Genomic DNA, 22,023 nt, shown 5'->3' on the forward strand with positions numbered 1-22,023 from the left:
ACAAGGCTGCTCTGACATGTTAATAAAATAAACTGTTTTGACATCCTTAGTCGTAAGACGCCCAGCCTAGAATATATTTGCATTGTTGTTGCTGTAAATAGTATTCTGTGATTTGTTCTCTTTGCTTTTGACAGTGTCATTTTTTTTCTTCTGTTAGAATTATAATTTTTTGCACTTTAAGCAAAATGTATGAAAATAGCTTTATACATAACGTTGTTATTACTAAAAGGGCGACCATACATCCAAATAAGACTGAACTTCCTTACTGAATCGTTCAAAGAAGACTGGGATTATAGGTTGCTTTTTATGTGAAAACTTTGCCTGAGATGTCAGTCTTGAGATTTGGCAATGACACACATTACAAACCACCTTCTCTCCTCCCCCTGTGAATTTTCGAAGTCTAACCCCATTTTAATTCCCTGATAATATACCATGGAGAATCAGCAGTTTTGGCAAAATTCTATGTCACAAGCCACGAGGTGATTCCCTCCACAAATAAATAAACTGTCAAATTACAGTCCAATTTTTCAATGAATGTTAAAGTAGATTTGTATAGAATTTACAGAAAACTGTTTGACCTGCTTATCAGTTACCACGCCCACACATTATACTGTACACATCATGCCACATATGCTTGTCAACATACCATATGAACGACTTCATAATCTAGTGCAAATAACAAGCAAAGTATCAACACAGACAAAGGCAGACATATAGGACCTCAGGGCACGTCCTGCTGAAAAACTCGCTCCACAGGGTCCCTGCAGTCCAGTGTATAGCTTAAGGAGAGAACTCACGGCACAGTGGAAGCCGGGCATCCAATAGAAATCATCTGTTCATTCTCTGCTTGCCTGCCTTATCAACCTCGCAGCACAGTGGTCAGACTGTGTGTCTGTCTATGCATGGTATGTGTAGGAGTTTTGATCCACGTTCAAGACCACCTGTGTGGTTCCTATTTCTTGGGTTATGGTCTCGATTCCAGAGGACTACTGTAACAGCTTTGGTACCGCAACCTGTAGGAAGAGAGGGGATGGTGTATGGATAGGCATATAAATATATACATGTGTTACAACTCTTTCTGTCTATCAGCAATTGATCCTTGCCCCATCTTACCTTCTTCAGTTTCTTCATATTGGCATTCCTAATGGAGTCCAGCAGTTGGTCCCTGGAGTTAACACCGGTTTTGTTGGCCTTATCATCCATCTTCCTCTGTGATGCAGGCGTCAGGGAGTTGCGTAGGGAGTCGATGTCCAGCATGGGGGGTGGAGGTGGGGGTGGTCCTCCAGGAGGAGGGGGTGGAGGAGGTCCCGCTCCTGGTCCTCTTTTAGGAGTCAACTTTGGCGAGGGCATTGGTGAGGGATGTGGGGAGGGTTTAGGGGAAGCCTTGGGGGAACCCCGGAGGAATCCTCCAGCAGTTTTGGGGACCTCTAGTGCCCCTTTCTTCTCACCATTGGCCTGGGCCAGCTTCTGCTCCTGTAGGCGCCGCTGTCGCTGCTTGTCCATGTTGCGGCTCAGGATGTTGGTCATGGTCATGCGTGGGCCAGCAAGCTCAAAGCCATAGCCCAGCTTCAGGAGGGTGGTGTTGTCTTTCAATATCTTGGTCATTTCCATTTCTGTCTTTCCCCCACAGATGTGCCTCTGGTTGTGGAAGCGCAGCTCTGTGAGTGTAGTGTTTTTCTGCAAGGCCTGGATCAGGGCCATTATACCCTTGGGGGTGAGAAGGTTCGAGTCCAGGTTGATGCTTGTGATGGATGTGTTGCTGCGCAAGGTGCCCGCGATGGCGTAGGCCACGTGGTCGTCAGCACGGCAGTTGGCCAAGGCGAATGTCTTAATGTGGGTGTTTTTATTCAAGGCCTCTGCAAACTGGATGAGTGTTTTAGCCTTGATGACCTCAGAGTTGTTGACGTTGAGCTCGGTCATGGTGGGGTCGTTGCTGCGAACCTGCTCCATGAGGTCATCGAACATGCTGGAGTCCTCGTCTTCTTCCTCCTCTACTTTGGGCTTGCTAGGTGTGCTCTTGTTCGCCACAGAGTTCCCACGTTGTTCATCACCCTTGATGGATTTTAGTCCTTCATTCAAATCTTTTCCATGTTTCTCTTCTGTTACCTTATCTGTGATACTCCTATCTTTCGCTTTCATACTGTCCTTGCGTTTTAACACCATGTCTTTCTCATTATCCTTACCATCTTCTTTCACTTTCTCCTTAGGATCTTCCTTCTCCACTTGCTTCTCACTTCCGCTCTCCTCCTCTTTTGGCAACTTTTGACGCTCAAGTTTCAAGTCAAACTTGTCTTTATTGGGCTTGTCCTTCTCTTCCACTCTGGCTTTCTTATCTTCTGGTTTACTCTCTTCAACATGACTTTGCTTTTCCACCAACTTTGACACAAGTCCCCTTGTCTTGTTTTCACCTCTTTTCCTACTCTCCTCCTTTCTTTCTTTCTCCTTGATCTCCTCTTTTTCCTTTTTCTCCTGTAACTTCGAGATCATTTCTTTTGTCTTATTACTGGTGCTCAATCTATTGTCTCTTTTCTCCTTAAGCTTGCTGTCCTCAGTTTTCTCTCTTTCTTTGGCATCCTCTTTCTCTACAATGTCCCTACTCTCCCCTCTCCCGAATCTGTCTCTAGTTGTATCTTTCACGTCAGCGTCGCTACTCTCAACTCTTTTGAAGCTTTCTCTAGTGGTCTCTTTCACGTCTTTTTGTTTGCTCTCCTCTCTCCTGTATCTACTGGACAGGCTGGCTCTGTCCTCTTTAGTACAGTCCGGACCTTTGTTATTTCTCTCCACCATCTTGTTCTCTCGTTCAGTGGAGATACTTGATTGCCTCCTGATCCCTCCTCCTTCCTTCCCCTCCTGACTCAGGCCCATCTTCCTCAGGTACTCTTGTTTCCGGCTCTCCTTCTTGGGTTCTCCCTGCAGGAGAAGAAACATTACATAGGGATGTTTCCAGAGTGAAATTAATCTGAATAGTATACTGTACACACTGACAAGACTTTCAAGAATACACACAACAATCCAAACAGTAATATACTGAACAAAAATATAAACACATCATTAAAATGTTGGTCCCATGTTTCATGAGCAGAAATAAAATATCCCAGAAATGTTCCATACGCACAAAAAGTGTATTTCTCCCACACTTGGAGAACAAATTTGTTTACATGCCTGTTAATGAGCATTTCTTCTTTGCCAAGATAATCCATCCACCGGAAAGGTGTGGCATATCAAGAAGCTGATTAAATAGCATGATCATTACACAGGTGCACCTTGTGCTGGTGCCAATAAAAGGCCACTAAAAATGTGCAGTTTTGTCACACAACACAATGTCACAGATGTCTCAAGTTTTGAGGGAGAGTGCAATTGGCATGTTGACTGCAGGAATGTCCACCAGAGCTGTTGCCAAATAATTTAATGTTCATTTCTCTACCATAAGCCGCCTCCAACGTCGTTTTAGTGGAATTGGCAGTACGTCCAACTGGCCTCATAACCGCAGACCACGTGTATGGCGTCGTGTGGGCGAGTGGTTTGCTGATGTCAACATTGTGAACAGAGTGCCCCATGGTGGCGGTGGGTTATGGTATGGGCAGGCATAAACTACGGACAATGAATACAATTGCATTTTATCAATGGTCTTGAGGCACTGCCCCATGTCGCAAGGATCTGTACACAATTCCTGGAAGCTGAAAATATCCCAGTTCTTCCATTGCCTGTGTACAAACCAGACATGTCACTCATTGAGCATGTTTGGGATGCTCTGGATTGATGTGTACGGTTCCTGTTCCTGGCAATATCCAACAACTTTGCACAGCCATTGAAGAGGAGTGGGACAACATTCTACAGGCCACAATCAACAGCCTGATCAACTCTATGCGAAGGAGATGTCGCATTGCATGAGGCAAATGGTGGTCACACCGGATACTGACTGGTTTTCTGATCTACGCCCCTACCTTCTTTTTAAAGGTATCTGTGACCAACAGATGCATATCTGTATACCCAGTCATGTGAAATCCATAGATTAGGGCCTAATGATTTTATTTCAATTGACCGATTTCCTGCTATGAACTATAACTCAGTACATTTTTCTTAATTGTTTCTACGGTATCATCCAATTCGAATCAAGATATTGTGTTTCATGTGTGTTTAATTTGTCAATGTGCCTTGCCTGTTATGGTCATCCCCGCATGGCCACCATTCTATGATGTCAACTAGCAACAGCCCTATTAAGATGATTAATCACAGGCCTGTCCTCCAGCTCCAGCTCCAAATCCAAATCAGTCTGTATCCTTGATTATGTAACCCTGTAAGCCGTTGTTTACCAATGATTTACACAAAAACATGCATTTGCTCATTCATGTTCTCTAGAAATATTAATATTAAATATTAAAACGAGTCTTGGTAATACCAGTCTACTTTTATTTCAAGGCTATTTATGAAGAATAACATATTGGCTCCCTGAGAGCACAGTATGACATAAACTATGATATAATCCCACAGCATGTAAAGTAAACTTGACATTATATACCATGTGTTTACAGTGTGCATGGGGGAGCCTTTGTATAGTGCAGAATACATTTGCAGAGCAGCTAAGTGTTTGATTTGTGAGCCTTGCTCCATCTGTTTTGCTGTGCAAGGCTGCGGCCCTGGCAGATGTGTCCTTAAAAGGCGGTAAGGAACAATCAACCAAGGAATTCCATCAGGCCGGGATTAAGAAGCTCCACAGAGCCCAGGCTCCATCATCTGAAGTGCCCATTTTTTATACACTTCCAACGGCTACCTCATGGCTTGGTTTCCCCCTACCTGGTAGGGGGAAACATTAAAGCTGTCAGCTACAAAAACAACAAATATTTGACCTATAAACTACAAAGCTACTACAATCTGACATCTCTGTATCTTTAAGCATTTCCTCTGTTTACCAAAAGAGACTTGAGCGAAGAATGTGAAAGCCTCTGAGGGGTATACAATAATGTTTTTTCTGGCATTAGAACTAGCAGCAGTGGAGCATGATTTATGTGGAGCATGAGCTGCTGGAATCTTTTCCAAGGTCCCGTTGGCAGGGGAGTAAATGTCAGAAGTATCATCAAAATACCTGTTCAAGAAACACTAACCTAAATGAACTATTAGACATTTGTGAATTGTAATTTGTTTCTCTTGCTTCCAACAGCCAGTCCTATTAACCAAAATGTGTTTATTATAGTATTATAGTATAACAGTTACGTGAAACGGGTGGAGCTGATGTGAGGGGGTTGAAAGTAGTCTCGATCTGAAAGGATGTGATCAACTTCCACCACTATCAGTTTTGTCAACATCGCTGAGATTCAACAGATTTATCAGTTAAGGGATAAACCAGGTAGATAAACATAGGATAAACACCTAAAGTGACAGATTGTGTCAGTAAAGCATCTCAGAAGGCAGACGTTAGACCGTCTCAGTCTCACACATAATAAACATGAACTGTGGGGGTTCCACTGACTTGATGTTCAGTTATCATACCTCAATAGACTGTTCCCTTTGGCTGAGCTTCCCTGGACGCTCTCGGCTGTCCAGCTTAGCATCCCGGTCCCGGACAACGTTAGTGGCAGGCTGTTCTATGACTGTTCCCTCGTTGGGATCCTGGTCCGGGATCACCAACACCTCCTTCTCCAGCTCCTCCATCTCCTCAGGGGACAGGTTGGACAGCAGGTTGTCCAGATCAGGGTCCTCGCTCACCTGCCTCCCCGTTCGCGTCAGTCCCCTAACCTTCCTCCTGGACATGGTTACCTCTGGCTGGAGAACACTCAAAGAAAATACCCTCGGAGCAGAACAGATGTAAAGGGTTTGTAGCCTATGGTATCTCCTTTAGAATATTGTTCTTTCCTAGTGTAGGAGCTTGCAGAATATCCCCATGGGCCGAAGGTGGTGTCTCTCTCACTGAGACGCCACCAGAGGCATCAATTCTGGTGCTAAGAGGGAGGACTAGAGACTCAGCTTGCAGTCAGGTACCAGTATGGAGTGTTAGCCTATGATGAAAGTTGGTGTGTGAGGCTGGGACATTCTTTGAAATCCTGTGAAACTGCATGTCCATATTTAGTGTAGGGTACATAGTCCTTTAAAGGCAAAGGGAAGGGCGGTGGTTTACAGAAATGCCAAAGCATAGTATAACACAGAGCTACTTCCTCTTTCATGATTACAGCATTACTTCAAGAGGGTTCTGTGTTTAATCAACACAGACTTCATGAAAACAGACTTGTAAAGTTGAATTTGTATTATAAGATGTGTCCATGCTATTGAGGTGTTTTATTACATAGTTTCGTGAGATAACTAATAACGAGCTAATGACTACAAAAACACATATGAAACATTGTTCCAACACGAAAAGTCTAACACTGTGCTGAAATACTGTACATTCAAAAATCGCATTTTGAACTAAAAGAAGAGGGATATTTCACTTGGTGGAAAAGTAACAAATTGAGGACATCTACTGGTCACAATAGTAAACTTCCATCATTATCATGACCCCTTTCATACATTCAGTGATAGATTGACTTAACATCAGTGGCAACCCGTAATTCAGGGCAGGGGCTGCCCACCTTTTTATCTTAAAGAAAAACAAATAACATTTGTGGCCTGTTTGGCATGTTATTTTGGCATTAATACGTGTCACATATCAGTTTGCAAACAGTGTAAAAAGATAATAAATAATCATTGACATAATAAAGCTGCATACAAACATGGTCTCTTTTTTGCTTTTTTGAGTAAGGCAGCTTCAAAATGCAGGTGTTTCAGCCTAGCTCAGTGCTTTCTGCGGTGGTGGGGCAACCAGCGGAAAATACGGAGCATAAGGGTTGGTAATGTTCTCTAGTTGCACCGTGATTGGTTCAGTGTTCTGTCACTCATGGGGATACTACGTCACCACCAAATCTAAGGGTAGAGCTAAAAAATTCAAGCCCCTTGGATGCTGCCATAGAGTTTATTAGAAGTGCACATCCAAGAAGGCTCAAGGTCATTGGCCACAGATACAAGGACGTAAAATCACGTTATATCTACAGTAGCTTTGATTGGACTGATCATGTCAACATCATAGTTTCAAAATCTTAGCTAGCAGTCATCATGAATCAAGTCGACAATCTACTGGCAAATCATTTTTAATCGTTGTCATATGAAGAGAAATAACTAATCGAAAATATACATAAAACATATTGGTGCTCATCGGCCATTGGACATTAACATTACACAACAAGTTGGAAATCACAAATTCAACAATGAGTGGTTTGGAAGGAATCAGTGGCCAACTGCAAGCATTGCAAAGCAATCACTAGCCTGCTATTCAGTGGAGTGGGTGTGTGGTCTCAAGTCTGGGTTTAAGGGTCTCTTTTCCAAGCTTAAAAGGATAAACATTCAATATTGGCCATGCTGTCAATCCAGCATGAATTCTGCTGCACTCAAAACAACTGGAAACTCGGAACTAGGAAATCTGAGTTCAGGACAACTGGGAACTCTGGGGAAAAAAACGAGCTCCGACTGGGAAAATACATTTTGAACAGTCATCCAACTCGGAATTGTAAGTCGGGAACTCAGGCCTCTTTCTAGAGCTCCGACCTGAAGATCACTGAATTCATCATGATTCGACCTTGATTTTTTTCCAAGTTACCAGTTGTCTTGAAAGCACCATAAATCCAGAGAATGCCAGACTTTGATGACAAAATTTGCCCACGAAGGACCGTCGCGCTACCTTCCTGTTCAACTGAGCACAGCACAAGGTGAGTCCAAAAATATATTGTATGCTGCTGATGACGTAATGTGCCAAATTATGTAATATGTAATATGCCAAGGAGATAGTATTACTTTCTTAGCTACAGTATACTTAAGTTTATGTTGTGTAGTAAGATGTTAGTAGCCCATGTGCCTGACCCTAATAATTTGGTCCCTTTCCCCCCCTCTTAATTTTGCCTACTGTTCTGAGTTGGTGGTGCACATGTAGCCTATAGTCTGTTTTAGAGAAATGTAACCATATAATATTTTAAGAGCTTTCATTGCCTGCTTATATGCCCTCTTTATTTATTCTGCGGTTCTGACTTGGTGTACAGGGAGAATACTGTAAGAACGGCCCATGTTCTGAATTCTGTCGCTGTACATTTCAAAAGTGCTGAACAAATAGTTATATTGACTACGTTCGTCCTAGCTCGCTCATTAATGTCTTAATCAAAATTACGGATTGCCTCTTATCCATCGTCATCCCCTTATGTCATAGTTTGTACATCTCAATTGTCAGACCACATTTGTTTAAGCAAGTCAGCCATGTTTTTTTTTTTAAACGCAGTAAATGAGGCTGAATGAAGCGTTTCACTGCCAGACAAGACTCCGCTGATAGCTAGGTATAGCATTGGTAAGCTATCCGGACTGTTGTTGGGACAGCTTTATTGGCTCCTGAGTGGCACAGCGATCTAAGGCATTGCATCTCAGTGCAAGAGGTGACCCTACAGTCACTGGTTCAAATCCAGGTGGAATCACATCCGGCCGTGATTGGGAGTTCCGTAGGGTGGCGCACAATTGGCCCAGCGTCGTCCGGGTTTGGCTAAGGTAGGCCGTCATTGTAAATAAGAATTTGTTCTTAACTGACTTGCTTAGTTAAATAAAAGCTAAAAAAAAAAAAGATTTCTTTTTTTCTTTTTTAAATGTAGGCCCTAACAGTTCGTGGTCACCGTTATAGTGCAATTAATGTATTGTTGAGCGTTGTGGCTTTGCTGGCATGCATACATTTTATTTTTTTACAAATTATTTGCCCTACCAAGATTTATATTCTAAAATCGCCCCTGCTTAACATATTTACTTTTCTGCCTTCCAATCAGAAACAGCCTTGATGGCGTCATCAACAAAACCTCCTAGTAAACTCAAGTTTCACACAATCAAGGTAATGATATCATTGATTGCAAGGCAATGAATCAAAAAGGTTATTTTTTTAACTATGAGTATTTGAAATGCAATTAAAGACAGCTATTACAGCATTTTACATTCCAAAGTTATAATTGATGTTATTAGAAAAAACAGCACTTATTATATATTACAACATCCATTAAACAACCAACAAGTAATATCTGGTAACCGTTCTACTAGTAACAGATTTGATTTACACGCTGGTAAAAATGTTAAATGTACACAATAAAATAAGTGCATTCATTAAGCAAACCCATCAGCAAACCCAGTATAAAGTCAAGTATGTTTTGTGCTGTGCATATTACTTTACATGTTGCCAATAAATACCAAAGTAATCAAGTCATTCAAATTGTGACATAGTAACAATAGTGGTTATAAATAATAGTATGTCATTGTTTTACATTGACACATAAACATTAGCTGAATAGAGAGAATCACTAGATATTTTGCATAATTGTTCCACCTTTTTCATGCCAAGATTCTCAGTGTGCTTTCAAACAACTCGTGTTTTCAATGGAAACCTTATCCAACACATTTGACCTGGATGAGCCATTCACTGGCTGGTAATAATGTCCTACTGTGCAGCTCTAACATCACACAAGGGGCACAACGATGGCTCAGAGAGAAATGTAATAACCAGAAATATAACCTGTAAAACAAATGCTCAAACCATTTAATGGTACAATGTTTTTAAAAGTTGCGATAGTATGTTAAAACGATCATTATTTGTTAATATGTAAACCTTCAAACATAAAATATATTTTACAAAATACATATTGAAATTTTTTATCTTGAATTCACGATGACATAAGGCTCAGATTTGTTATTTAAGTTATTAAATATACATTGACCTGATATATTACAGGAAAAACATTTACACAGATGCCACTAATAAATAAACTTTCTGACAACTGATTACAATGACACCTTGGGACGTAGCAGAACCTGTATAACTGACTCTCTAATATGAATAGAGTTAATGATATTCTATTTGGAAAGACAAGCTAAGCGTGAGAGGGCAAAGAAATCCCCACAGAATGTGAACCTGCACTAAGAGCTGGCTAAAGGGATCCGATAGAGAGAGAGGAGCAATCAACTCTGAGCATTCTGACTTTTATACAACATACGACTCTACAATCAGCTCCCACACACAGTGTTATCTGCAGGCAGGTATGACCTCAGTCTGGCCACTACCAGATTAAAGCCAACATGTGAAAATAGATGTTGACCATTGCTCAAGTCAAACGTCTTAAACAGAGAATAAATGTCAAACAAACGGTAGTGTGTGACTTTATAGAATGGGTTACCCTAATTGTGATGGATGGATGTGAGAGTGAGTGCATGGATGCAGGATGGTTACTTCACTTGGTGTGACATTGTCCAGACTGTCAGTAGGAATCAAGTTCAGTGTCAGGACTGACAGGAAAACCCAACTCAACACATGCTCTGTTCCATTGAAGGATGTAGTAAATAAAGGAAAGTGCCTCTGGTTATCTTTCACTGGACTTTTCACTCGCCTTCTCTTTCTGATGCAGTTCTTCCTTCGTCTTTCTCCTCTCATCTCCCACCATGTACATGTTATCAGCCCATCAGTGACTGGGGTGGGGGGTGTACTGGGGTGGGGAGTAAGGAGGGGGTGCTGTAACACACAACAGTAAAAAGGTCAATTATTATTTATAAACTGGGTGGTTCGAGCCCTGAATGCTGATTGGCTGATAGCCGTGGTATATCAGACGATATAAAAATAAAAAATAAAAATAAATATACCACAAGTATGACAAAACATGTATTTTTACTGTTTTGACTACGTTGGTAAACAGTTTATAATAGCAATAAGTCACCTCTGGGGTTTGTGATATATGGCCAATAAACCACGGCTATGGGCTGTGTCCTTAGCTGTGGTTGTGTCGTGCCTAAGAAGAGCCCTTAGCCGTGGTATATTGGCCATATACCACACCCCCTCAGGCCTTATTGGTTAAATAAAATACAATATCTGGCTCTAGATCTTTATGAATACAACCCATATTAATATTAGCCTCATGATTTTGCTTAAACTTCAGATATTGATATTGTATTAGTCTAAAAATCAATCAACCAATCACAAATTATGTCCGTCAGTATTAATAACAGAGTGTGGTTGTCCTCTTACCTCCCTGAGGGTAGCCAGGGTCTGCCATGGGGTACGGGGGGTACGGGCCGGGGTGCATCATGGAGTACGGCTGTGGCATGCCAGGGTACTGAGGTGCCATTGGGTAACCAGAGTGTGGATAATCAGGATGTCCCATCACCAGCGGCTTGCCGTAAGCGTCATACATGGGCTCCACGGGGTAGGTGGCCATAGGGATGTGCTGGGCTGAGGTTGAAGCATAAAAGTTGTAGTGAGCTTCCTTATCAGTGAGTCAATATGGAAATACAGTACACTGGGATCTCACTAATTCATTGAATCCCCACCCCCATTTTACTTTTTCTCAAATCCTTTTCACATAACTACGCCTGACATTATAATTACACCCACCCCCAACTGCAAATCCACACCCAATTGCAACTCCACCCCCAATTGCAACTCCACACCCAACTGCAACTCCACACCCAACTGCAACTGCAATTCCACTGCAACTCCACACCCAACTGCAACTCCACACCCAACTGCAACTGCAACTCCACTGCAACTCCACACCCAACTGCAACTCCACACCCAATTGCAACTCCACACCCAACTGCAACTCCACACCCATCTGCAACTCCACACCCAACTGCACCTCCACACCCAACTGCAACTCCACTGCAACTCCACTGCACCTCCACACCCACACTGCAACTCCACACCCAACTGCAACTCCACACCCACACCCAACTGCAACTCCACACCCAACTGCAACTCCACACCCACAGTGCAACTCCACACCCACAGTGCAACTCCACACCCACAGTGCAACTCCACACCCAACTGCAACTCCACACCCAACTGCAACTCCACACCCACACTGCAACTCCACACCCACACCCAACTGCAACTCCACACCCAACTGCAACTCCACACCCACACTGCAACTCCACACCCAACTGCAACTCCACACCCAACTACAACTCCACACACACACCCAACTGCAATATACTATATACAGTACTTCATCACATCAACACATTGTGCTAATATCAACCCAACATGTTACCATCATAGTGCGTCCTGCCACGCTGCTGTCGCTGCTGGTAGAGGTAACAGCAGGAGCACATGAAGCAGCTCACCATGGTAGCAATGATAGCCACGAAGAGCAGGATGGAGGAAGCCATGCCGGCGATGGTGGTAGGGCTAGGAGAGGGAGGGATGGATGGGAAGACGTTTGATTCTTTCTAAAAACACTCAGAGTAATAGCAAGAAATGATTTACCTCATTCTAACATTAAGTAGAGAAGTATCAGTGTTCCAATTTCCAACTGTCTTCTTCCAGAGTAACTCTGTGAGCCCAAAGTTTCAGGGTTTATGAACAGCTTTGAAGTCCCATCTCTGCCTCAGCTCAGCTATTCACAAATCTTCTCAGAGTATCGGATTTGCCTTTTAGATCATAATAAATGAAGGTATATGGACAGTGGGGACCTAATCCTAGTTTCTATGCATTTCTATGGGTTGCTGTGAGTTTATATGAGTTGCTATGAGTTTATATGGGTTGAGGGGAGTAATGTAGAGTCAATTAGCAAAATATAACTAACACGCAACTGCTAGAAAAATAACATCTGAACAGAGTCAGTCACACACACACACCTGAACTGGAAGAACATGCAGCGCTTCTGCTCCCTCTCAGTGATCCTCTTGAGGCCATCCAAGCAACAGTAGCGCTTGTGGCAGTTCCCACAACAGAAGGTCATGAGGGGACAGGGGACCCCGTTGTGCCAAGTGCCATTTTTATCCACGTACCACAAGCAGTCATCAATGGCACCCACTGCAGAGACAGACAGACACACTTAGAAGGGTGGGCTTACAGAGGCAATAGAAAGCTGATATTAACACGCCCTGAGACCACTCAGGGGTGTTAATAGATTTAGTTAGACACCAAACAGCCCATCTTCTACAACTCACCGAATAACTACTGTGTAATTACACTTGAAATAGAAGGTTGGAGAATGACACAGTAAAAATGTTCAGAGGTTACAGGCAGCAGGCTGTCCTTTTGGGCCACCTGCATAGAGGTTCTGCATATAGGTCCCTCCAAACCCATATTAATAAATTCCTCCTTCATTAATGTAATTTCCTTCTGGCCCAAGGGACTACAGATTAATCTCTTTGAGCCCATGTCATATGAAACCATGTGAATTGAATTAAGTCAATCCACATTTAGTGCAATATACTGTATATATAATGTCATTTATGTATATATAATGTCAAATTATTAATGAACCCACCAGGTACCACCCCAAAGCCGTAAACACTGGCACCCTCATAGATATCATCCTAACCAATTTGCCCTCTAAATATACCTCTGCTGTTTTCAACCAAGATCTCAGCGATCACTGCCTCATTGCCTGCATCCGTAATGGGTCTACGGTCAAACGACCTCCACTCATCACTGTCAAACGCTCCCTGAAACATTTCAGCGAGCAAGCCTTTCTAATCGACCTGGCCCTGGTATCCTGGAAATATATTGACCTCATCCCGTCAGTAGAGGATGCCTGGTTATTTAAAAAAAAATGCCTTCCTCACCATCTTAAATAAGCATGCCCCATTCAAGAAATTTAGAACCAGGAACAGATATAACCCTTGGTTCTCCCCAGACCTGACTGCCCTTAACCAACACAAAAACATCCTATGGCGTTCTGCATTAGCATCAAACAGCCCCTGTGATATGCAACTTTTCAGGGAAGTTAGAAACCAATATACACAGGCAGTTAGAAAAGCTAAGGCTAGCTTTTTCAAGCAGAAATTTGCTTCCTGCAACACAAATTCAAAAAAGTTCTGGGACATTGTAAAGTCCATGGAGAATAAGAACACCTCCTCCCAACTGCCCACTGCACTGAGGATAGGAAACTCTGTCACCACCGATAAACCCACTATAATTGAGAATTTCAATAAGCATTTTTCTACGGCTGGCCATGCTTTCCGCCTGGCTACCCCTACTGCAGTCAACAGCACTGCACCCCCCACAGCTACTCGCCCAAGCCTTCCCCATTTCTCCTTCTCCCAAATCCATTCAGCTGATGTTCTGAAAGAGCTGCAAAATCTGGACCCCTACAAATCAGCCGGGCTAGATAATCTGGACCCTTACTTTCTAAAATTATCTGCCGAAATTATTGCAACCCCTATTACTAGCCTGTTCAACCTCTCTTTTGTGTCATCTGAGATTCCCATAGATTGGAAAGCAGCTGCTGTCATCCCCCTCTTCAAAGGAGGGGACACTCTTGACCCAAATTGCTATAGACCTATATCCATCCTACCCTGCCTTTCTAAGGTCTTCGAAAGCCAAGTCAACAAACAGATTACCGACCATTTCGAATCCCACCGCACCTTCTCCGCTATGCAATCTGGTTTCAGAGCTGGTCATGGGTGCACCTCAGCCACGCTCAAGGTCCTAAACGATATCGTAACCGCCATCGATAAGAAACAATACTGTGCTGCCGTTTTCATTGACCTGGCCAAAGCTTTCGACTCTGTCAATCACCACATCCTCATCGGCAGACTCAATAGCATTGGTTTCTCTAATGATTGCATCGCCTGGTTCACCAACTACTTCTCTGATAGAGTTCAGTGTGTCAAATCGGAGGGCCTGTTTTCCGGACCTCTGGCAATCTCTATGGGGGTGCCACAGGGTTCAATTCTTGGGCCAACTCTTTTCTCTGTATACATCAATGATGTCGCTCTAGCTGCTGGTGAGTCTCTGATCCACCTCTACGCAGACGACACCATTCTGTATACTTCTGGCCCTTCTTTGGACACTGTGTTAACAACCCTCCAGACGAGCTTCAATGCCATACAACTCTCCTTCCGTGGCCTCCAACTGCTCCTAAATACAAGTAAAACTAAATGCATGCTCTTCAACCGATCGCTGCCTGCACCTGCCCGCCTGTCCTGCATCACTACTCTGGACGGTTCTGACTTAGAATATGTGGACAACTACAAATACCTAGGTGTCTGGTTAGACTGTAAACTCTCCTTCCAGACTCACATCAAACATCTCCAATCCAATGTTAAATCAAGAATTGGCTTCCTATTTCGCAACAAAGCATCCTTCACTCATGCTGCCAAACATACCCTCGTAAAACTGACCATCCTAGCGATCCTCGACTTTGGCGATGTCATTTACAAAATAGCCTCCAATACCCTACTCAACAAACTGGATGCAGTCTATCACAGTGCCATCCGTTTTGTCACCAAAGCCCCATATACTACCCACCAATGCGACCTGTACGCTCTCGTTGGCTGGCCTTCGCTTCATAATCGTCGCCAAACCCACTGGCTCCAGGTCATCTACAAGACCCTGCTAGGCAAAGTCCCCCCTTATCTCCGCTCACTGGTCACCATAGCAGCACCCACCTGTAGAACGCGCTCCAGCAGGTATATCGCTCTGGTCACCCCCAAAGCCAATTCCTTCTTTGGCCGCCTTTCCTTCCAGTTCTCTGCTGCCAATGACTGGAACGAACTACAAAAATCTCTGAAACTGGAAACACTTATGTCCCTCACTAGCTTTAAGCACCAGCTGTCAGAGCAGCTCACAGATCACTGCACCTGTACATAGCCCATCTATAATTTAGCCCAAACAACTACCTCTTCCCCTACTGTATTTATTTATTTTATTTTGCTCCTTTGCACCCCATTATCTCTATTTCTACTTTGCACTTTCTTCTACTACAAATCTACCATTCCAGTGTTTTACTTGCTATATTGTATTTACTTTGCCACCATGGACTTTTTTTTGCCTTTACCTCCCTTATCTCACCTCATTTGCTCACATTGTACATAGACTTATTTTTCTACTGTATTATTAACTGTATATTTGTTTTACTCCAGCAGTAAAGCTTTGCTTGGCCAGGTCGCAATTGTAAATGAGAACTTGTTCTCAACTTGCCTACCTGGTTAAATAAAGGTGAAATAAATAAAATAAATAAAAATAAATTTGATTAAATAGTTAATTGATTGATCAGTTGATTTCATCCAATCAAATTAAAATTAGATGTGTTCCCCTGATCATTTCTGCCAATGATGTATTGTTGACACCATGGGTTCTAATATTGTTAGATTTACAGATTATTTTGTGATTAATAAATTTCACATAAATCATTTTCAATAAACAGGTAAGTCTATTAGAGATAAAATTACGAAATTAAATAACACATAACGTTAGGCCTTTAACAGAATAACAGTTGTCTTCGTAGGCTAGGGAATATTTGGCTATCGTGCGTTTCATATTTGAGACCACCATATCTTGATAGCAATTCTTAAATACAAAAATCCACATTCATTTAATAAAAAAAATCAAAAGGTCGATAATAAATATTAGTACAACAGGCGGAAAACAAAAAATGCGTTAATACGGTCTGGACCATAGAAATAGAATGAATGTATATTATTTCTATGTTTGGACACCCCTTGGAACGTTCAGACATCATCTGGATCCATTTTAGCCCTAGGTGTCGAGTGGATTCGACCGCTACAATGTATGGATGGATACATTCTTGGAACATGTGTAAAATGTATCAAGAAATGTAACCTAGTGCGGCCTGTTAGAAAAACCAAGCAGCATTGTCAATACTTACCCTGCCAGGCGGAGAGAAGGACGGTGATCACCAGCAGAGCCATTGCGATAAGGGACATCTTGCCCACTGTAAACATACTATGCAAAATGGTTCAGCTGCTGATTTTTCCGGAAACCAATGGCAGATTTAACAGCTATTTCGCTCCATACGCCACTTTAAATAATAATCTCTATAATAATGCTCTAGTTACGGAATTATATGACAGTCGAGAATGAGGTGAATTATCAACAAAATCTGGGTAGAATAACATCGCATGTGACGCTGTTCACCCAGTGAGACCCAATGGGATTCCTTAGCGCCACCCTGGCCTCCGGTGGAAGGAATACATTGCACATTATTCCATTTTTAAAGATAACAGACAGAATAACATCCTACAGCACACAGGATGAGAAGCCTCCTGTTGCGTTTAGTGGGAGCTGAGCTGACTGTTATTTTCAGTCTGTACCCTGTATACAAATGCGTCAATTACACCAAGCGTATTTCCAATACAATGGTTGTTCTACATTTCCTATTCATTTATATAATTACTCGTGTATTTTTCAAGTGATTCAGTTTTTACATTTTTCTACTTTTCAAAATATGAATAGAAGTTGCAATCATAAAAAATGATGCCAATAAAAGTCCTGCATTTGCCATTCTCTTGCACAAAAACCCAATTTACAAGCAGGGTAATCTAAGAACCACAAGAAATGTGACTTATGTAATGCATGGCAGCTTTATGTACTTTCAATTTACATTTGAGAAGAGGCACTGTGTGACTGCCAACACTTATGAAAGCACATCAATTTGTAAAAGAAACACTCACCAAATTCTTCCTGAAAGAGATTGCAATGTAGTGTCAAATGAGTCAAGGCCCTAAAGGAAATTTCAACCAAACCAACAGAAATCCAGTGGTGTAAAGTACTTAAGTAAAAATACTTTAAAGTACTACTTAAGTCGTTTTTTGGGGTATCTGTACTTTACTATTTATATTTTTGACCATTTTTACTCCACTACATTCGTAAAGTAAAGAATGTCCAAAGTCCAGGAAAATTGTCCAATTCACGCAGTTATCAAGACAACACATCGTCATCCCTTTTGCCTCTGATCTGGCGGACTCACTAAACACAAATGCATCTTTTGTAAATTATGTCTGAGTGTTGGAGTGTGCCCCTGGCTATCCAGAAATGAAAAAAATGAATAAAAAAATTAACTCAGCAAAAAAAGAAAAGTTCCTGTTTCAGGACCCTGTCTTTCAAAGATAATTCGTGAAAATCCAAATAACTTCACAGATCTTCATTGTAAAGTTTCTAAACACTGTTTCCCATGCTTGTTCAATGAACCATAAACAATTAATGAACATGCACCTGTGGAACGGTCGTTAAGACACTAACAGCTTACAGACGGTAGGTAATTAAGGTCACAGTTATGAAAACTTAGGACACTAAAGAGGCCTTCTACTGACTCTGAAAAACACCAAAAGAAAGATGCCCAGGGTCCCTGCTCATCTGCGTGAACGTGCCTTAGGCATGCTGCAAGGAGGCATGAGGACTGCAGATGTGGCCAGGGCAATAAATTGCAATGTCCGTATTGTGAGACGCCTAAGACAGCACTACAGGGAGACAGGACGGACAGCTGATCGTCCTCGCAGTGGCAGACCACGTGTAACAACACCTGCACAGGATCGGTACATCCGAACATCACACCTGCGGGACAGGTACAGGATGGCAACAACAACTGCCCGAGTTACACCAGGAATGCACAAACCCTCCATCAGTGCTCAGAATGTTCGCAATACGCTGAGAGAGGCTGGACTGAGGGCTTGTAGGCCTGTTGTAAGGCAGGTCCTCACCAGACATCACCGGCAACAACGTCACCTATGGGCACAAACCCACCGTCGCTGGACCAGACAGGACTGGCAAAAAGTGCTCTTCAATGACGAGTCAGGGTTTTGTCTCACCGGGGGTGATGGTCGGATTCACGTTTATTGTCGAAGGAATGCACTTTACGCCGCGGCCTGTACTCTGGAGCGGGATCAATTTGGAGGTGGAGGGTCCATCATGGTCCGGGGCGATGTGTCACATCATCATCAGGCTGAGCTTGTTGTCATTGCAGGCAATCTCAATGCTGTGCGTTACAGGGAAGACATCCTCCTCCCTCATGTGGTACTTTTCCTGCAGGCTCATCCTGACATGACCTTCCAGCATGACAATGCCACCAGCCATACTGCTCGTTCTGTGCATGATTTCCTGCAAGACAAGAATGTCAGTGTTCTGCCATGGCCAGCGAAGAGCCCGGATCTCAATCCCATTGAGCACGCCTGGGACCTGTTGGATCGGAGGGTGAGGGCTAGGGCCATTCCCCCCAGAAATGTCCAGGAACTTGCAGGTGCCTTGGTGGAAGAGTGGGGTAACATCTCACAGCAATAACTGGCAAATCTGGCGCAGTCCACGAGGAGATGCACTGCAGTACTTAACGCAGCTGGTGGCCACACCAGATACTGACTGTTACTTTTGAGTTTGAAACCCCCCTTTGTTCACGGACACATTATTCCATTTATGTTAGTCACATGTCTGTGGAACTTGTTCATTTTATGTCTCAGTTGTTGAATCTTATGTTCATACAAATATTTACACGTTAATTTTGCTGAAAATAAACACAGTTGACAGTGAGAGGATGTTTCTTTTTTTGCTAGTTTAGAAGGAATTAAATTATTTATACTTTTACTTTTAAAAGTTAAGTATATTTAGAACCAAATACTTTTAGACTTTTACTCAAGTAGTATTTTACTGTGTGACTTAATTTTACTTGAGTAACTTTTTATTAAGATACCTATACCTTTACTCAAGTATGACAATTGAGTACTTTTTCCACCACTGAAGAAATCACAACATATGGTATGGGCAGCCATAAACTACGGACAACGAACACAAATCTGGATTTGGTAAGATAAATATTATAGGTCTTCGGCTACGTTGGTGAGTAAAATGGTGAGTAGGGGTGTTCACATATAGTCTTCTTGAATGAAAACAAAGGAAAAGTACTCAGTTGTCTTTGTATTCACACTGCCCTTTCCTTTGAATGTGCAACTCTTTTGCCAGCTCACTTCACCTATTTTGTGGTCTGAGTCCTCTTTGCATTCACATTGCTTTGTTTAGAAAGGAAACAAGATCTTTTTCATACATTAACTCAATGCACTCTGGGCTTTAAAGAAAATTGCAGGACAAGCCATTCCATCAGAACGTGTTCGCTGACAGCTAGATATACCTACTTATATATACAGTTGAAGTCGGAAGTTTACATACACCTCAGCCAAATACATTAAAACTCAGTTTTTCACAATTCCTGACATTTAATCCTAGTAAACATTCCCTGTCTTAGGTCAGTTAGGATCACCACTTTATTTTAAGAATGTGAAATGTCAGAATAATAGTAGAGAGAAGGATTTATTTCAGCCTTTATTTCTTTCATCACATTCCCAGTGGGTCAGAAGTTTACATACACTCAATTAGTATTTGGTAGCAATGCCTTTAAATTGTTTAATTTGGGTCAAACGTGTCGGGTAGCCTTCCACAAGCTTCCCACAATAAGTTGGGTGAATTTTGGCTCATTCCTCCTGACAGAGCTGGTGTAACTGAGCCAGGTTTGTAGGCCTCCTTGCTCGCACACGCTTTTTCAGTTCTGCTCACATATTTTCTATAGGCTTGAGGTCAGGACTTGTGATGGCCACTCCAATACCTTGACTTTGTTGTCCTTAAGGCATTTTGCCACAACTTTGGAAGTGTGGTTGGGGTCATTGTCCACTTGGAAGACCCATTTGCGACCAAGCTTTAACTTCCTGACTGATGTCTTGAGATGTTGCTTCAATATATCCACTTAATTTCCCTACCTCATGATGCCATCTATTTCATGAGGTGCACCAGTCCCTCCTGCAGCAAAGCACCTCCACAACATGATGCTGCCACCCCCGTGCTTCACGTTTGGGATGGTGTTCTTCAGCTTGCAAGTCTCCCCCTTTTTCCTCCAAACATAACAATGGTCATTATGGCCAAACAGTTCTATTTTTGTTTCATCAGACCAGAGGACATTTCTCCAAAAAGTGCGATCTTTGTCCCCATGTGCAGTTGCAAACCGTAGTCTAGCTTTTTTTATGGCGGTTTTGGAGCAGTGGCTTCTTCCTTGCTGTGCTGCCTTTCAGGTTGTCGATATAGGACTCGTTTTACTGTGGATAGATACTTTTGTACCCGTTTCCTCCAGCATCTTCACAAGGTCCTTTGCTGTTGTTGTGGGATTGATTTGCACTTTTCGCTCCACAGTACGTTCATCTCTAGGAGACAGAACGCGTCTCCTTCCTGAGCGGTATGACGGCTGCGTGGTCCCATGGTGTTTATACTTGCGTACTATTGCTTGTACAGATGAATGTGGTACCTTCAGGTATTTGGAAATCGCTCCAAAAGATGAACCAGACTTGTGGAGGTCATTGCTGATTTTCCCATGATGTCAAGCAAAGAGGCACTGAGTTTGAAGGTAGGCCTTGAAATACATCCACAGGTACACCTCCAATTGACTCAAATGATGTCAATTAGCCTATCAGAAGCTTCTAAAGCCATGACATCTTTTTCAGCAATTTCCCAAGCTGTTTAAAGGCACAGTCAACTTAGTGTATGTAAACGTCTGACCCACTGGAATTGCGATACAGTGAATTATAAGTGAAATAATCTGTAAACAATTGTTGGAAAAATAACTTGTATCATGCACAAAGTAGATGCCCTAACCGACTTGCCAAAACTATAGTTTGTTAACAAGAAATTTGTGGAGTGGTTGAAAAACTAGTTTTAATGACTCCAACCTAAGTGTATGTAAACTTCCCACTTTAAGTTTTTATATATATATATATAATAAATAAAGCTAATAGATTATAATTCTCATCTTTTAACTAAATACAAACGAATCTAATCAAGTAAATATTATTGGTAACAGAATAAATAGCAGAATACTGCAGATTAAATAATGCTGTACTTGAAAATTTCACTCATTGTAGGCTACTGCCCCTTTAAAAGCTAGCGTTGATTTTGTGGTTAGTGCTAATTCTTCACACTATTCAAACCCCACAATCAAATAAACAGTTTATGAAGCTCCCTTAGCCTATAGATAACACATCGTAAACAAATAATCTGAACATTGTGTCAAACCCAAACTCCACACATATATTTGGGCATTTCTGTATGTCCTTGACAATTGCTAAAGAATATCCAAAAACAGCACACATCATCTTCTCTCTTTTGTGCCACAAATGTGAGGGGATATGGCAGGGAAACTGTGTTGCAGTAGTCTAGTGTGTGGTGCAGGAATAATGACAATAATACTTTGGGAGCTTTGTGTTCACATTGCCCTT

At 42.2% G+C, this 22,023-nt stretch overlaps 2 protein-coding genes across 2 annotated transcripts; both read right to left on the reverse strand.

Annotated features, from left to right (window-relative positions):
* Nucleotides 1-151: 151 nt before the first annotated feature.
* On the reverse strand, nucleotides 152-6,023 carry lmod1b (leiomodin 1b (smooth muscle)). Its single transcript, XM_029774517.1, has 3 exons — nucleotides 5,488-6,023; nucleotides 1,114-2,910; nucleotides 152-1,013 (listed from the first exon to the last, which is right to left on the reverse strand). Exons 1-3 carry the CDS (start codon nucleotides 5,746-5,748, stop codon nucleotides 987-989), a joined length of 2,085 nt encoding a protein of 694 aa, XP_029630377.1. The 5' UTR covers nucleotides 5,749-6,023; the 3' UTR covers nucleotides 152-986.
* Nucleotides 6,024-8,912: 2,889 nt separating this feature from the next.
* On the reverse strand, nucleotides 8,913-16,928 carry LOC115207445 (protein shisa-4). The gene is made up of 5 exons (XM_029774518.1): nucleotides 16,650-16,928; nucleotides 12,667-12,844; nucleotides 12,081-12,217; nucleotides 11,057-11,260; nucleotides 8,913-10,546 (listed from the first exon to the last, which is right to left on the reverse strand). Exons 1-5 carry the CDS (start codon nucleotides 16,723-16,725, stop codon nucleotides 10,497-10,499), a joined length of 645 nt encoding a protein of 214 aa, XP_029630378.1. The 5' UTR covers nucleotides 16,726-16,928; the 3' UTR covers nucleotides 8,913-10,496.
* Nucleotides 16,929-22,023: the final 5,095 nt, after the last annotated feature.

This window comes from Salmo trutta, chromosome 14 (assembly GCF_901001165.1).
Source record: "Salmo trutta chromosome 14, fSalTru1.1, whole genome shotgun sequence".
Classification (NCBI taxonomy): Eukaryota; Metazoa; Chordata; class Actinopteri; order Salmoniformes; family Salmonidae; genus Salmo; species Salmo trutta.

What these genes read in the sequence shown, in the direction of transcription:
- lmod1b (XM_029774517.1), bottom strand. Translation starts at nt 5,748, where the DNA reads ATGTCCAGGAGGAAGGTTAGGGGACTGACGCGAACGGGGAGGCAGGTG. An exon ending in AAAGGGAACAGTCTATTGAG is followed by an intron (nt 2,911 to 5,487) that starts GTATGATAACTG and finishes CTTCTCCTGCAG; the next exon opens with GGAGAACCCAAGAAGGAGAG. An exon ending in ATATGAAGAAACTGAAGAAG is followed by an intron (nt 1,014 to 1,113) that starts GTAAGATGGGGC and finishes CTCTTCCTACAG; the next exon opens with GTTGCGGTACCAAAGCTGTT.
- LOC115207445 (XM_029774518.1), bottom strand. Translation starts at nt 16,725, where the DNA reads ATGTTTACAGTGGGCAAGATGTCCCTTATCGCAATGGCTCTGCTGGTG. An exon ending in CCTTCTCTCCGCCTGGCAGG is followed by an intron (nt 12,845 to 16,649) that starts GTAAGTATTGAC and finishes CTGTCTCTGCAG; the next exon opens with TGGGTGCCATTGATGACTGC. An exon ending in TGCATGTTCTTCCAGTTCAG is followed by an intron (nt 12,218 to 12,666) that starts GTGTGTGTGTGT and finishes TCCCTCTCCTAG; the next exon opens with CCCTACCACCATCGCCGGCA.